General features: G+C 47.2%; 2 protein-coding genes across 2 annotated transcripts in view; one reads left to right on the top strand and one right to left on the bottom strand.

Annotated features, from left to right (window-relative positions):
- Positions 1 to 200: 200 nt before the first annotated feature.
- LOC130205546 (EKC/KEOPS complex subunit LAGE3) lies at positions 201 to 1,590 on the bottom strand. The gene is made up of 3 exons (XM_056432999.1): positions 1,516 to 1,590; positions 621 to 749; positions 201 to 549 (listed from the first exon to the last, which is right to left on the bottom strand). The coding sequence occupies exons 1-3, from the start codon at positions 1,563 to 1,565 to the stop codon at positions 435 to 437; spliced, it is 294 nt and encodes a 97-aa protein (XP_056288974.1). The 5' UTR covers positions 1,566 to 1,590; the 3' UTR covers positions 201 to 434.
- Positions 1,591 to 2,564: 974 nt separating this feature from the next.
- Positions 2,565 to 12,063, top strand: part of LOC130205537 (cGMP-dependent protein kinase 1-like) — a 16,316-nt gene continuing 6,817 nt past the window's right edge. The window contains exons 1-7 of the mRNA XM_056432988.1: positions 2,565 to 2,652; positions 3,975 to 4,211; positions 4,391 to 4,491; positions 4,568 to 4,634; positions 4,709 to 4,808; positions 6,684 to 6,797; positions 6,891 to 6,996. Coding sequence (XP_056288963.1) covers positions 3,981 to 4,211; positions 4,391 to 4,491; positions 4,568 to 4,634; positions 4,709 to 4,808; positions 6,684 to 6,797; positions 6,891 to 6,996 — 719 coding nt within the window. The 5' untranslated portion in view covers positions 2,565 to 2,652; positions 3,975 to 3,980. The remainder of the gene's footprint in view (positions 2,653 to 3,974; positions 4,212 to 4,390; positions 4,492 to 4,567; positions 4,635 to 4,708; positions 4,809 to 6,683; positions 6,798 to 6,890; positions 6,997 to 12,063) is intronic.

The following is a 12,063-nucleotide window of genomic DNA, read 5'->3' as shown; positions in this document are numbered from 1 at the left end:
TTTATTCTTGAACATTAAAAGTAATAAAATATTTTACCAGAAGAACAAATCATTTCAGAAGCATCTGTTCATGGAGCTGTTCTATTAATGTGTCTTATCCTCTATGGGAGGAGCCTAAAGAGTGAAGGAATCACGTTCTGCTAACCGCTGTGAACAAAGTCGTTTACGTTCATTATTCAGAGAAAATCTTCACACAATCAAACAGAGAAAACGGTTTTTATTATTCACATTTTAATTGCGTGACTGGATCAGATATTTAGTCCCCGGCGCCCTCTGCTGGTCAAACGAGGAACCACATGTTTATACAAAAGGAGGAAGAACAAGAACCCAACGGAACCGAGCCGCCGGGTTCTTTGGTCCAAGTAAAGTGTTTAAAGTCTGGACGACGGGACGTGACTCCACCGGGTCAGGTGACTCCACCGGGTCAGGTGACTTCACGGGGTCTCGGGGGGGCCGAACATCTCCATGGTCTCCATCACCAGCGTCAGGTGATCCAGGAACGAGTTCACCGACACTCGGAGGATTCGAGCTTCGTCTGCGCTCCACTTCCTGCAGAGAAGAAGAAGATGAAGTTTGGGGCGGCGGGCGGCCGGAGCACGTGAGGCGGCGCTTCTCCTCACGCGGTCAACGTGCTGCCGCTCAGCGCCAGATGTTTGCTGATGCCGCTTCTCCTCGGCTCGCGGTCCGGAGACAGAGAGCGCAGCGCGATGGACGCTTCCCGGGGGGACGGGAAGGGCACGTCCAGAGAGCTGAGTGGTCAAGGAAGAGGCAGTAAAGCCCCCGGGGGGGGGGTACAGGTGAGGGGTTACGGGTAAGAGGCGAGGGGCTAGGAGTGAAGGGTTAGGAGGTAGGAATGAGGAGTTAGGATCGATGGGTTAGGGTCATTTTAACACTTCCATCACAAAGTGTTTTAATGTGTTATAAAATGTGATTATTTAGTATCTAAAGGTTTTATAATACCTGCTTTAATTTAATAGATTTGTATTCTTGTTTCTAATTATTTTATTTTTCAGTTCCTACCGTTTAAACTAATTATTTAAACAATAATGATGAGACTAGGTTATAGTTTTCCTCATTTTGTTATTTATTCTTGACAGCGAGAATTAAATAGTTGACTTAATCTATTGATTTTAAGCGTTGTTCTAGTGTTTAATAAACATTATCTTCATATCAATAAGTGTTAAATAATGTTATACATAATAAATATACATATAGGTATTCAAAACTTACAGGACATTAGGTATTACTATTATCTGATTTCAGAGCAGATGTTTCCTAAAGGAAGCTTCCTGAATCTCTGGTGGAGAGAAGAGAGACGAGGGAACAAGTGAGGAGACAAGTGGAGGAACCGAGGAAAGGAAACGATGAAGCGTGACAGTAAAACAAACGTTACTGAGATAAAAGCGGATTTTGCTGCTGCTATCGAGACGTTTCTAGATTAAACACGTCATTAAAGAGTCAGAGCGTAACTTAATAACACCAATAAAAGCATGACGTCAACAGATTAAAGGATACAACTCCAGTTGGCCCGTGACGTGGTTTCTCTCTCCGTCGGTCGCCGCCATCTTGTTTGTTGTGTTTCAGTAAATCACGTTGTCAGAGAAGAAGAAACACTTCCGGTGAACCGTGATGGCGCTCTGCTGCCCCTAGCGGCGGAAGAAGGTACTGCAACGGTCTCATATTAAAACAGGAAAGAAACCACATAAATAAATGTTGAATAACATGGAATATGATGAGTACAACAAATAATATATATACATATTTATATATATATACAATGTTTATATAATTAATTAATCTTTCATTATGAAATATAGTTATAAGATAAGTGGTAAGTTTGTAAAAATATTTATGAAATAAATAAATCCATTTATTATGAACGTAGCATTTTATTATTTTAGCTGAACGTGTTTTACTAATTTTATATCCTGTTGGGTTTAAATCACAGAATAATAATCTGTATATTATATGTTTATTAAAGATGTTTCATAATGTAGTATAATAAAACATTTAAAAAATGAAGTACAAATACCTCATAATTGTACTTAAGTGCAGTACTTGACCACTTCATCAATATTATTTAAATACAGTATTTAACTTCTCCTCTGGCACATTGTTTTGTTAAGTATATATATACATATATATTTAATATGTATTTAACATGAACCTTTATTTAAACTGTAAACCATCTGTTTACAGTGAAACTCTCAATATGACGTCACGTTATTATCATAAACATCTTTATATTGCACAGAATACTGTTTATGTCACGTTATCTCACTGTTTACACTCGAGTCACCTCTTTATAAACACATATTCTATGTGTTCATATTCTCCCGATCAGAGTAAATATAATAACGATGTAAACTCTCAGACTCATCTGTGGTGACACGCTCACAATAAATCCGTTGGAGACTCTTATTTTGAAGGAGCGCTGTCAAACTCAGCTGCGCGTCTCTTCAGCCTCTGACCCTTAGTCTTCTGGTCCGGATCACAGGTGAGGAGGAGGAAGAGGAGGAGGATGGTCGGGACCACAGCCGTGACGTCATTTGTCTATTACTGAAGATCAATAACTGATTTCATTATTTATTTAGATCCGGATTAGAAGTCAACCCGAGGACCGGATCTCATCCGGACTCTTCTGGCTCAGCAGTGAGTACTAGACTACTTCCGATGTACTAGTACACTACAGAGTACTCTGAATGATTTATACGGTACTTACAATATTTAGAGGTATTCCGGGGTTATTATGGTATTTAACATTATTATTTAATACAGTAAAATACCTCTTAAAATATTTTTAAAATATGAATTAATATTATTGCTGCTAGTTAATAATATAATATTGTTACTTAATACCTGGAACTCATAACCATTCATTTGTATTTATTAATGCGTATAGATACGATTATTTAATTTTTTGTTTTGCTTCAATTATTTAGTGTAAATAATTAGTTCTGAATGACTTGTTAATTAAATATAAGTTAAATCCTATGGAAATAAAAACACAATGTGTATATACAGGACTGTCTCAGAAAATTAGAATATTGTGATAAAGTTCTTTATTTTTCTGTAATGCAATTAAAAAAACAAAAATGTCATGCAGTCTGGATTCATTACAAATCAACTGAAATATTGCAAGCCTTTTATTCTTTTAATATTGCTGATTATGGCTTACAGCTTAAGAAAACTCTAAAATCCTATCTCATAAAATTTGAATATTTCCTCAGACCAAGTAAAAAAAAAAGATTTATAACAGCAAAACAAAATCAAACATTTGAAAATGTGTTTCGAGTTAATTAGACGATTCAAGTGATTTGTTTAATACCCTACTAGTATACTTTTTCATGATATTCTAATATTTAGAGATAGGATATTTGAGTTTTCTTAAGCTGTAAGCCATAATCAGCAATATTAAAAGAATAAAAGGCTTGCAATATTTCAGTTGATTTGTAATGAATCCAGAATGCATGACATTTTTGTTTTTTTAATTGCATTACAGAAAATAAAGAACTTTATCACAATATTCTAATTTTCTGAGACAGTCCTGTATATATATATATTTATATGAATTTGGGTGGGATGCAGTTGTTGTTGATATATTTTAAATGTTTTCAAATTCCATAAATAATAATTATATAAAATATAATATGAAGTATTTATATAATAAAACATATAATAAATAGTAATATAACATTAAGTAATATAATATTAATTAGAATAAAATTAAGAATCTAATATTACAAATATAATAATAAGAATAGAATATAAAATCATATAACATTTAGTAATAAAATATAAAGACATCCATGCTCATCTACTTAATCCGGGGTCGGGTCCCAGAGGTGAAGGTCCGACCAGGGGGGGGGGGGGGGGGGCTCTCAGCGGGGGTGGGCCCGGCTCTGAATGGGGGGTGGGCCCGGCTCTCAGGTGTCTACGGTTCTGTGTTCTGCGTGTCCTCCTCCACAAGCCAGCCGGACATGGCGCAGTCCAAGAGCCTCGGCACCCTGCGGGACCTCCAGCTGGCCCTGCAGCTGAAGGTGGATGAGCTCCGTCAGCGAGACGCTCTGATCGACGAGCTGGAGCTGGAGCTGGACGCCCAGGACCTCCAGCTCCACCGGCTGCAGCTGGACCAGGACTCCAAGAACCTCCAGCTCCACCGGCTGCAGCTGGACCAGGACTCCAAGAACCTCCAGCTCCACCGGCTGCAGGTGGAGCTGGACCAGAACCGCAGCGCCTCGCAGCAGGCGGCCGCCGCCGGGGAGACGGCCGCCGCGGGTGAGTCCACCTGCAGAGACGGGGGTGGGCGAGGGGGACTCCTGGTCCAGCGGCTCATCCGGTTCCGATTGGTCCTCCAGGGACCGCCGTCCCGCCGCCGGCTCCCGCTGAGCCTCAACGCATGAAGAGACAAGCGATCTCTGCAGAGCCGACGGCCATGGACGCCACGCAGCTGAGCCACGTGACCCTGGAGAGCTACTCCAAGACCACGGAGCGAGTCCACACACACACTCACACACACACACACTCTCACACACACACTCCCTCTCACACTCCCTCTGGCCTGCAGGTCCAATGAGCTGATCCAGAGGGCTCTGATGGACAACGACTTCATGAAGCATCTGGAACACGGCCAGGTAACGACTCACCTGCTGCCTCGAGCCCCTCTGGGGCGTGATGTTCAGGTCTGATGGTTCTGGTTCTGGTCCAGATCCTCACCATCATGGACTGCATGCATCCGACCAGCCTGGCCAAGGGCTGCTGTGTGATCCAGGAGGGGGACGACGGCTCCACGGTCTACGTCCTGGAGGGTGAGGCTCCACCTCCATTTAGAGTCTTCCTCTAGACGGCAAGATGTCATCGTTTATACTTTATGGTCTGGAGAGTCACACAGACCACACGGCAGGGGGCGCTTTAGGGGCGGAGCTACCAGGTGAGTGACAGGTCTCGACATCGGCGTTGTCCGTGTCTTCAGTTGATGAAAATGAACAATAACATGAAGGCCGCTTCACAATCGTATTCAGAGCATGGTTGTACGAAGCTCCACCCACTCATGACACTGGTGGTTGCAAGAAACCAAGATGGCGGCGAACAAAAACCAAGATGGTGGCGAACAAAAACCAAGATGGCGGCGAATAAAGTCCAAGATGGTGGCGAATAGAAACCAAGATGGCGGCGAACAAAAAACAAGATGGTGGCAAATAAAGTCCAAGATGGTGGCGAAAAAAACCCAAGATGGCGGCGAATAGAAACCAAGATGGTGGCGAATAGAAACCAAGATGGCGGCGAATAGAAACCAAGATGGCGGCGAACAAAAAACAAGATGTCAGCGAACAAAAATCAAGATGGCGTTTTCTGTGTGTAATGTGATAAAAGCTTTAGGAATAAATACGATGAGGCGCTTCTTCTGAAGGAGGGCCGGGTCCTTCTCACTGAAAGACTCTCGGGTGTCTCCACAGAACGCCTGTTCAAACGCTGAGTGCTGTTTAGTGACCTTCTGACCTCTAACTGAAGGGTTCAAGGTCGAAGGGGCTTATTTACTCTCTTCATAGTTAGCTTGTCTGTCGGATCAAAGATACTTTTGTCGTCTTCGTGCTGTTACCTGTGTATTACCCAGTGGCGGGCCGTCAGGGCCAGCAAGGCCTTCTCTGCTGGCCTAAACATCATCAGAATATATATTTTTTCTAAATATATTTCCCCACAAATATGTATTCAATTATTTCCCAGAGTAAGAGTTATTCTCTTAATTTCATAGCTTTCCTCTTGGTTGCGCTGCTGCCAGCGCCAGGTTGAGATTTGGAGGGCTGGTCTTTATCTTAGATCTTTTATCCAATCATATTCAGCCATCGTGTGTTGCCAGGGGGCTAACATCTGCCCTTAGGCCTTCAGAATCAACATTGAAGGCGCTGGTAGCTTCAAGTGAATGGGAATGACGATGTTGTGTCAACCAATCAGCTTTAGAGTTGGCTCCTGTAGGCCTTCTAGAAGGCCCCGGAACCGGCACAGGAGCAGCTAGCAGGCGGAGTGCTGCAGGTCTTTTGATTGGATTACCAATATTGAGAGGCGGGTCCTATGGGCAGGTAGATGCAAAACCTCAGAACTAGGAAACTGAATTTGATAAAGGAATTAATTCGCGGACTACAAAGCTGTTTTTTCAACCCACAATGGCGGAAGGAGGAGGAGAAGATGTCGATTTGGTCGAGCATATACTTGAAATCTGCTTTGGGTGCGACAATGCCCTGTTTAGTGAACAAACGAGTGCAAGTGACTTTTTTTCTTCTTTTTCTCCGTCCCGATGCGCGCATTCTGCAGCGGGCGAGACGGAGAGCCGAGAGAAATGACATGCTGTTGTGGAGATACGATCAACATCAGACGGCTGTTTAGTTTAATAAATGAACAAAGACGTGCTATAGAGAAAATGACGGGGGCGGGCCAATTTTTTTTAATGTCATGCGATCGACGTATTGAGCCCTGGTCAAGAGCCATGGCATCATAATGATAGTAATAAGAGGTGGATTAATTCGGGTGGGACTGTGTAGGACCTCACTGAAGGCCCAGGCCCCAGGCCCACGGCCCGCCACTGGTATTACCTGTGCGTTACCTGTGTATTACCTGTGTGTTACCTGTGTGTGCAGTGAAGCTCATTTGCATAGCCATGAGCCCCTGAAGCTCCTCCCTGTCCTCAGAGGGGATGGTGGAGGTGTCCAAGCAAGGACAGAAGATCTGCTCCATCGGCCAGGGGACGGTGTTCGGAGAACTGGCCATCCTGTACAACTGCACCCGCACCGCCACGGTCACAGGTAACACACATTACACATGTTATTACACATTACACCTTAATACACATGTTATTAGAGGAATCCTTCAAAATAAGAGCCTTAAATCATCTGCAGCTCTGACGGACATCAAGCTGTGGGCCATCGACCGGCACGGCTTCCAGACCATCATGATGAGGACCTGCCTCATCAAGCTCTCCCAGTACACCGACTTCCTGCGCAGGTACACACACACATATATACACACACACACACATACATTGTCACGTCACGGGCTGTCCCTAGTGCCGTCTAGGGTGGGGCAGTGCAAGGGAGCAATAAAAACTGGCAAAATGCAAGGATTAAAATAAACTAGAAGGTTTATTCATTCCAACAAAATAAGACAAAGTCCATAGTCCAACAAAAGGGGTCCCGGGGGAGAAAAAGGTTCCTTAAACCAAACTTATCCTCAAACAAAGTCCACTTCACAAAGTCCTCCTCGGGGTTGTTCTCTTGGGCTCGGGTTCGTCCTGGAGGCCCTTCTCCTGGCTTGTCCAGCTCCTTCTCCTCCTTGTGCTCTGCCCTCTGTCTCCTCTTAAGCTTCCCAGCCCTGCCTCAATTAGATGTCCTAAGCATCTGCAGCTGGGTGAGTGGTGAGGCAGGCTGGGAGCTGTAGTTTTCCACTGAGTGGCCATTTTGTCAGGTGGCCGCTGTAATCGAGTGGGAAAATAGCGTCCATCCACTACCTGGCCCCTTGTGATGCCACATATCCCTCTCCCCGGGCCTGACGTCCTCGGCAGGGTGAAAGACCCGAAGGCATCACGGCGGGACAGGGCATCCGCGTTTCCATGGCGCCGTCCTGGCCTGTGAACAACAGAGAAGTTACAAGGCTGGAGGCTTAAGAACCACCTGGTTACCCTGCTGTTTGTCTCTTTGTTTTTTGCCATCCATCGCAACGGTGAATGATCCGTCACCAGAGTGAATCTCCTTCCCAGCAGGTAGTACTTGAGGGTTTCCAGGGCCCATTTTAAGGCGAGGCACTCTTTTTCCACGGTGGCATAGTTCTTCTCTCTGGGAAGCAACTTCCGACTCAAATAAAGAATGGGGTGTTCCTCACCTTCCTTGATCTGGGCTAGCACAGCCCCCAGACCCACCTCCGAGGCATCTGCCTGGACCACAAACTCCTTGCTGAAGTCAGGGGCAGTAAGGACCGGTTTTGAACACAAGGCCCTCTTCAGGTTGTCAAACGCTTCTTCTGCATCCGGGGACCATGTCACCATCCGGGAGTGTTTCTTGGTCGTCAGTTCTGTAAGAGGGGCCGCTATCGTAGAAAAGTCAGGGATGAACCGCCGGTAATAGTTAGCCAATCCCAAAAAGGATCTCACCTGCTTCTTGGTCAATGGTTTTGGCCAGTCTTGTATGGCACAGAGTTTTGCCTCCTGGGGTTTGACAAGGCCCCGCCCGATAGTGTATCCCAAGTAGTTTGTCTCCCTGAAGGCGAGCTTACATTTCTTGGGGTTCGCCGTCAAGCCTGCCTGTCGGAGGGACTCCAGCACCTTCTGCACCCTCGGTAGGTGACTTTCCCAGTCTGGGCTCTGAATCACAACGTCATCCAAATAGGCAGAAGCATACTCTTGATGGGGTTTGAGTACCTGATTCATCAAGCGCTGGAACGTGGCAGGCGCTCCAAACAGTCCAAAGGGCATCATCCGGTACTGCCAAAGGCCTCCCGGGTGGCAAAGGCCGTCTTCTCTTTTGATTCTGCCGATAAGGCAACCTGCCAATAACCCTTTGTGAGATCCAGTGTAGTCAGGAATCGTGCATGGCCCAGGCTTTCAATCAGCTCGTCAACCCGAGGCATGGGATAGGCATCAAATTCAGACACGTCGTTCACTTTTCGGAAATCATTACAAAACCGCACAGAGTTGTCCGGCTTGTTGGCCAGAACAATGGGGCTTGACCAGGCACTCTTGGATTCCTCAATCACATTCAACTTTAACATCTTCCTTACCTCCTCGTCAATCAGCTTTTTACGGGCCTCGGGCACCCGATACGGCTTTTGGTTGACCGTTTTTCCTGGCGGGGTGCGTATTTCATGTTCAACCAGGTGAGTGCAGCCTGGGAGGGATGAAAATACATCCTGGTTACCGTCCACCCGCTCCTTTGCCTGCTGCAGCTGGTGAGGGGACAGGTCCGGGCCAAACTGCACTTGGTCCCGGGCAGGTTCTTCTGGCACTCTGGGTGGAAGACAATTGAACAGCGCCTCCCGAACATGCCATTTCTTTAAGAGGTTAACATGGTATATTTGCTCCACTTTCCTCTTCCCTGGTTGCCGCACTTTATAATTGACTTCCCCAACCTTTTCAATTACCTCATATGGCCCCTGCCAAGTAGCCAAGAACTTGCATTCCACAGTGGGCACCAGAACTAGGACTCTGTCTCCTGGGCTGAATTCCCTTAGTTGAGCTGCTCGGTTGTACGTTGCCCTCTGCTCCCTCTGGGCCCTCTCCATGTGCTCCTTCACAATGGGAAAAACAGCTGCCATCCTGTCTTTCATCATCCCCACGTGCTCAATCATAGTACGATGGGGACAGGGCTGCGCCTCCCAAGTCTCTTTGGCTATGTCTAGCAGGCCCCTGGGTTTGTGAGAATACAACAGGTCAAAGGGTGAGAAACCGGTGGAAGCCTGAGGAACTTCCCTTATCGCGAACAGAAGGTAGGGTAGCAGCTGGTCCCAGTTTCTTCCGTCTTTGTCGATGGCCTTCCTCAGCATGGCTTTGAGGGTTTTGTTAAAACGCTCCACTAGCCCATCTGTCTGGGGGTGGTAGATTGAGGTTCTCACCTGCTTCACATGCAAAAGTGCACACAGTTCCCTGGTAACTCTGGACATAAAGGGGGTTCCTTGGTCAGTAAGAATTTCCTTGGGTATCCCTACCCGGCTGCTGAAGAGGAAGAGTTCTTTTGCTATTTGCTTAGCATTTGCCTTTCTCAGGGGGATGGCTTCTGGGTACCGGGTGGCGTAGTCTACTATGACCAAGATGTACTGGTGTCCACGGGCACTCTTGGGCAGCGGCCCCACAATATCCATGCCTACCCTTTCAAAGGGAGTTTCTATGATTGGCAATGGGATAAGGGGGTTTTTATAAGTGGGTTTTGGTGCAGTGATCTGACACTCTGGGCAGCTGCGGCAGTAGTCCTCTACCTCTTTGTGGACTCCTGGCCAAAAGAACCTCTGCAACACCCTCTCTTTGGTCTTTTCTCCCCCCAGGTGGGCTCCTAACAAGTGGGTGTGGGCTAACTGCAGAACGGTGGAGCGGTGAGGTTTGGGCACCAGTAGTTGTTCCACAATTTGCTCCTTACTTTTGGTAACCTGATATAAGAGGCCATTTTTCACCGAAAAATGAGGGTAGGAAGGAGCCTCCCGGGTTCCCACCAATGTTCCCTCTAGCACCTGGACATTCGCTAGGGCATTTCCCAGGGTGGGGTCCTGCAACTGCGCTGTTCCATATTGACCTTTAAGGGGCGACCTTTCCGGGGGCCCCTCAGCATCCTCTTCACTTGGCCCCGGTAGTGGCTCGAAACCGTCCGATTCTGAGCCACTAGATGCCTCGGCCACGGCTTGTACTGAACCTGGTGGGACAGAACAGGGTGTGGCAACATTAACCCAGGTGTCATATGTTTCACAAGAGTTTGCCTTACGTTTCCGGGGCTCACGACCGAGTATCTTCAGGGCTTCCCTCCACAGCAGCGGGAAGGCCGGGCAGTCACGCCCAATCAGGACCGGGACAGGAAGATTCCTGATTACGCCCACCTTGACTTGAAATGTGCCCTTAGTTGTAGTTAGTTTCACCATGGTGGTGGGGTACTCGTGGGTGTCTCCGTGGACACACACCACCTGGACGGGGTCGCCTTGAGCAGGGGAAGATGCTTCCAGGATGGCCTCCTGTATCAGGGTCCTGGAACTTCCTGAATCGAGCAAGGCTTCTACATCCCGTTGATTCACAGTTATGGGGCAAGTGGGTCGCCGGTCTCCACTTTGCCCCAGGAGGGCAGCAAAGTGCACCTGGGGCCCACTGGCGGAACCAGCTGTAGGCATGGGCTCATCTAGCTTTTAACACTGCCATGAGATGTGGCCTAACTCGCCACAGCGATAACACTGGCGGAGCTCTGGGGTCGGAAATGCTCGTGGCTGCCCAGGTTGCCTATCCTCTCTATAGGGTGGGCCGGACTGGGTGTTGGTCGGCGTAGAACCTCTTTGGCGACCTGCCCTTGGCTGGGCGGGAACAAAAACCCCGGGCTCTTTACAGGGTGGGCGGAGCATTTCTGCCGTGGCCTGGTACTGCACCACAGCTTCTATTAACTCTGTAGCTGTTCGTACCTTCTGGTGTCCAATTACCCTTTTTGCTTCATAAGGCAGAGCCCGTAAATACCGGTCCATAACCAGGGTCTCTATGATGTCGGCCGGGCTGCTTCGGTCTGGTTCCAGCCACCTTTTTGTCACTCTTATCAATTCATGCATTTGGGACCGGGGCGTATTACCCCTTTGAAAAGACCAGTTATGGAAATGTTGGGCCATGCTAAATTTAGTAAGGCCCTGCCGACTCAGAATCTCTACTTTTAATTGGTCATAGTCTTGGGCAATCTGGGCCTCCACATCCTGAAAGGCTTTAAGTGCCTCACCTGAGAGGAAAGGAGCCAGGAGTCCCACCCACTGCCTCCTCGGCCACTCCTCTCGAACAGCAGTAATTTCAAAGGCATGAAGGTACGCTTCCACATCATCAGAAACTCCTAGTTTCGGGATAAAGTCCGCTACTTTGGGTTTCACCCTTCGTACCTGTTGGAGCTCCTGCTCTTTGAGTTCATTAGCCCTTACTTGTTGTTGCAACAGGGCTGCATTGATTTCTTGCTGGGCCCTCTGGCTCTCCACCAGCATCTGCACGAGTGACTCCATTTGGGATGGGTGGCCTGGTATTTGAAGTTCTGAAAAAACCAGGGCCAAGTCATCAATATCTTCACTCCCAATCACCCGCACTTAGGCCCCAGTGCCCGCATTCTCCACCATCTGTCACGTCACGGGCTGTCCCTAGTGCCGTCTAGGGTGGGGCAGTGCAAGGGAGCAATAAAAACTGGCAAAATGCAAGGATTAAAATAAACTAGAAGGTTTATTCATTCCAACAAAATAAGACAAAGTCCATAGTCCAACAAAAGGGGTCCCGGGGGAGAAAAAGGTTCCTTAAACCAAACTTATCCTCAAACAAAGTCCACTTCACAAAGTCCTCCTCGGGGTTGTTCTCTTGGGCTCGGGTTCGTC

This window comes from Pseudoliparis swirei, chromosome 15 (genome assembly GCF_029220125.1).
Source record: "Pseudoliparis swirei isolate HS2019 ecotype Mariana Trench chromosome 15, NWPU_hadal_v1, whole genome shotgun sequence".
In the NCBI taxonomy this organism is placed as follows: Eukaryota; Metazoa; Chordata; class Actinopteri; order Perciformes; family Liparidae; genus Pseudoliparis; species Pseudoliparis swirei.
Note: the sequence above shows the minus strand (reverse complement) of the source record. Positions and strands in the feature narration are given on the sequence as shown.

What these genes read in the sequence shown, in the direction of transcription:
- LOC130205546 (XM_056432999.1), bottom strand. Translation starts at nt 1,565, where the DNA reads ATGGCGGCGACCGACGGAGAGAGAAACCACGTCACGGGCCAACTGGAG. An exon ending in GTCACGGGCCAACTGGAGTT is followed by an intron (nt 750 to 1,515) that starts GTATCCTTTAAT and finishes TTGACCACTCAG; the next exon opens with CTCTCTGGACGTGCCCTTCC. An exon ending in AGCGGCAGCACGTTGACCGC is followed by an intron (nt 550 to 620) that starts GTGAGGAGAAGC and finishes TCTTCTCTGCAG; the next exon opens with GAAGTGGAGCGCAGACGAAG.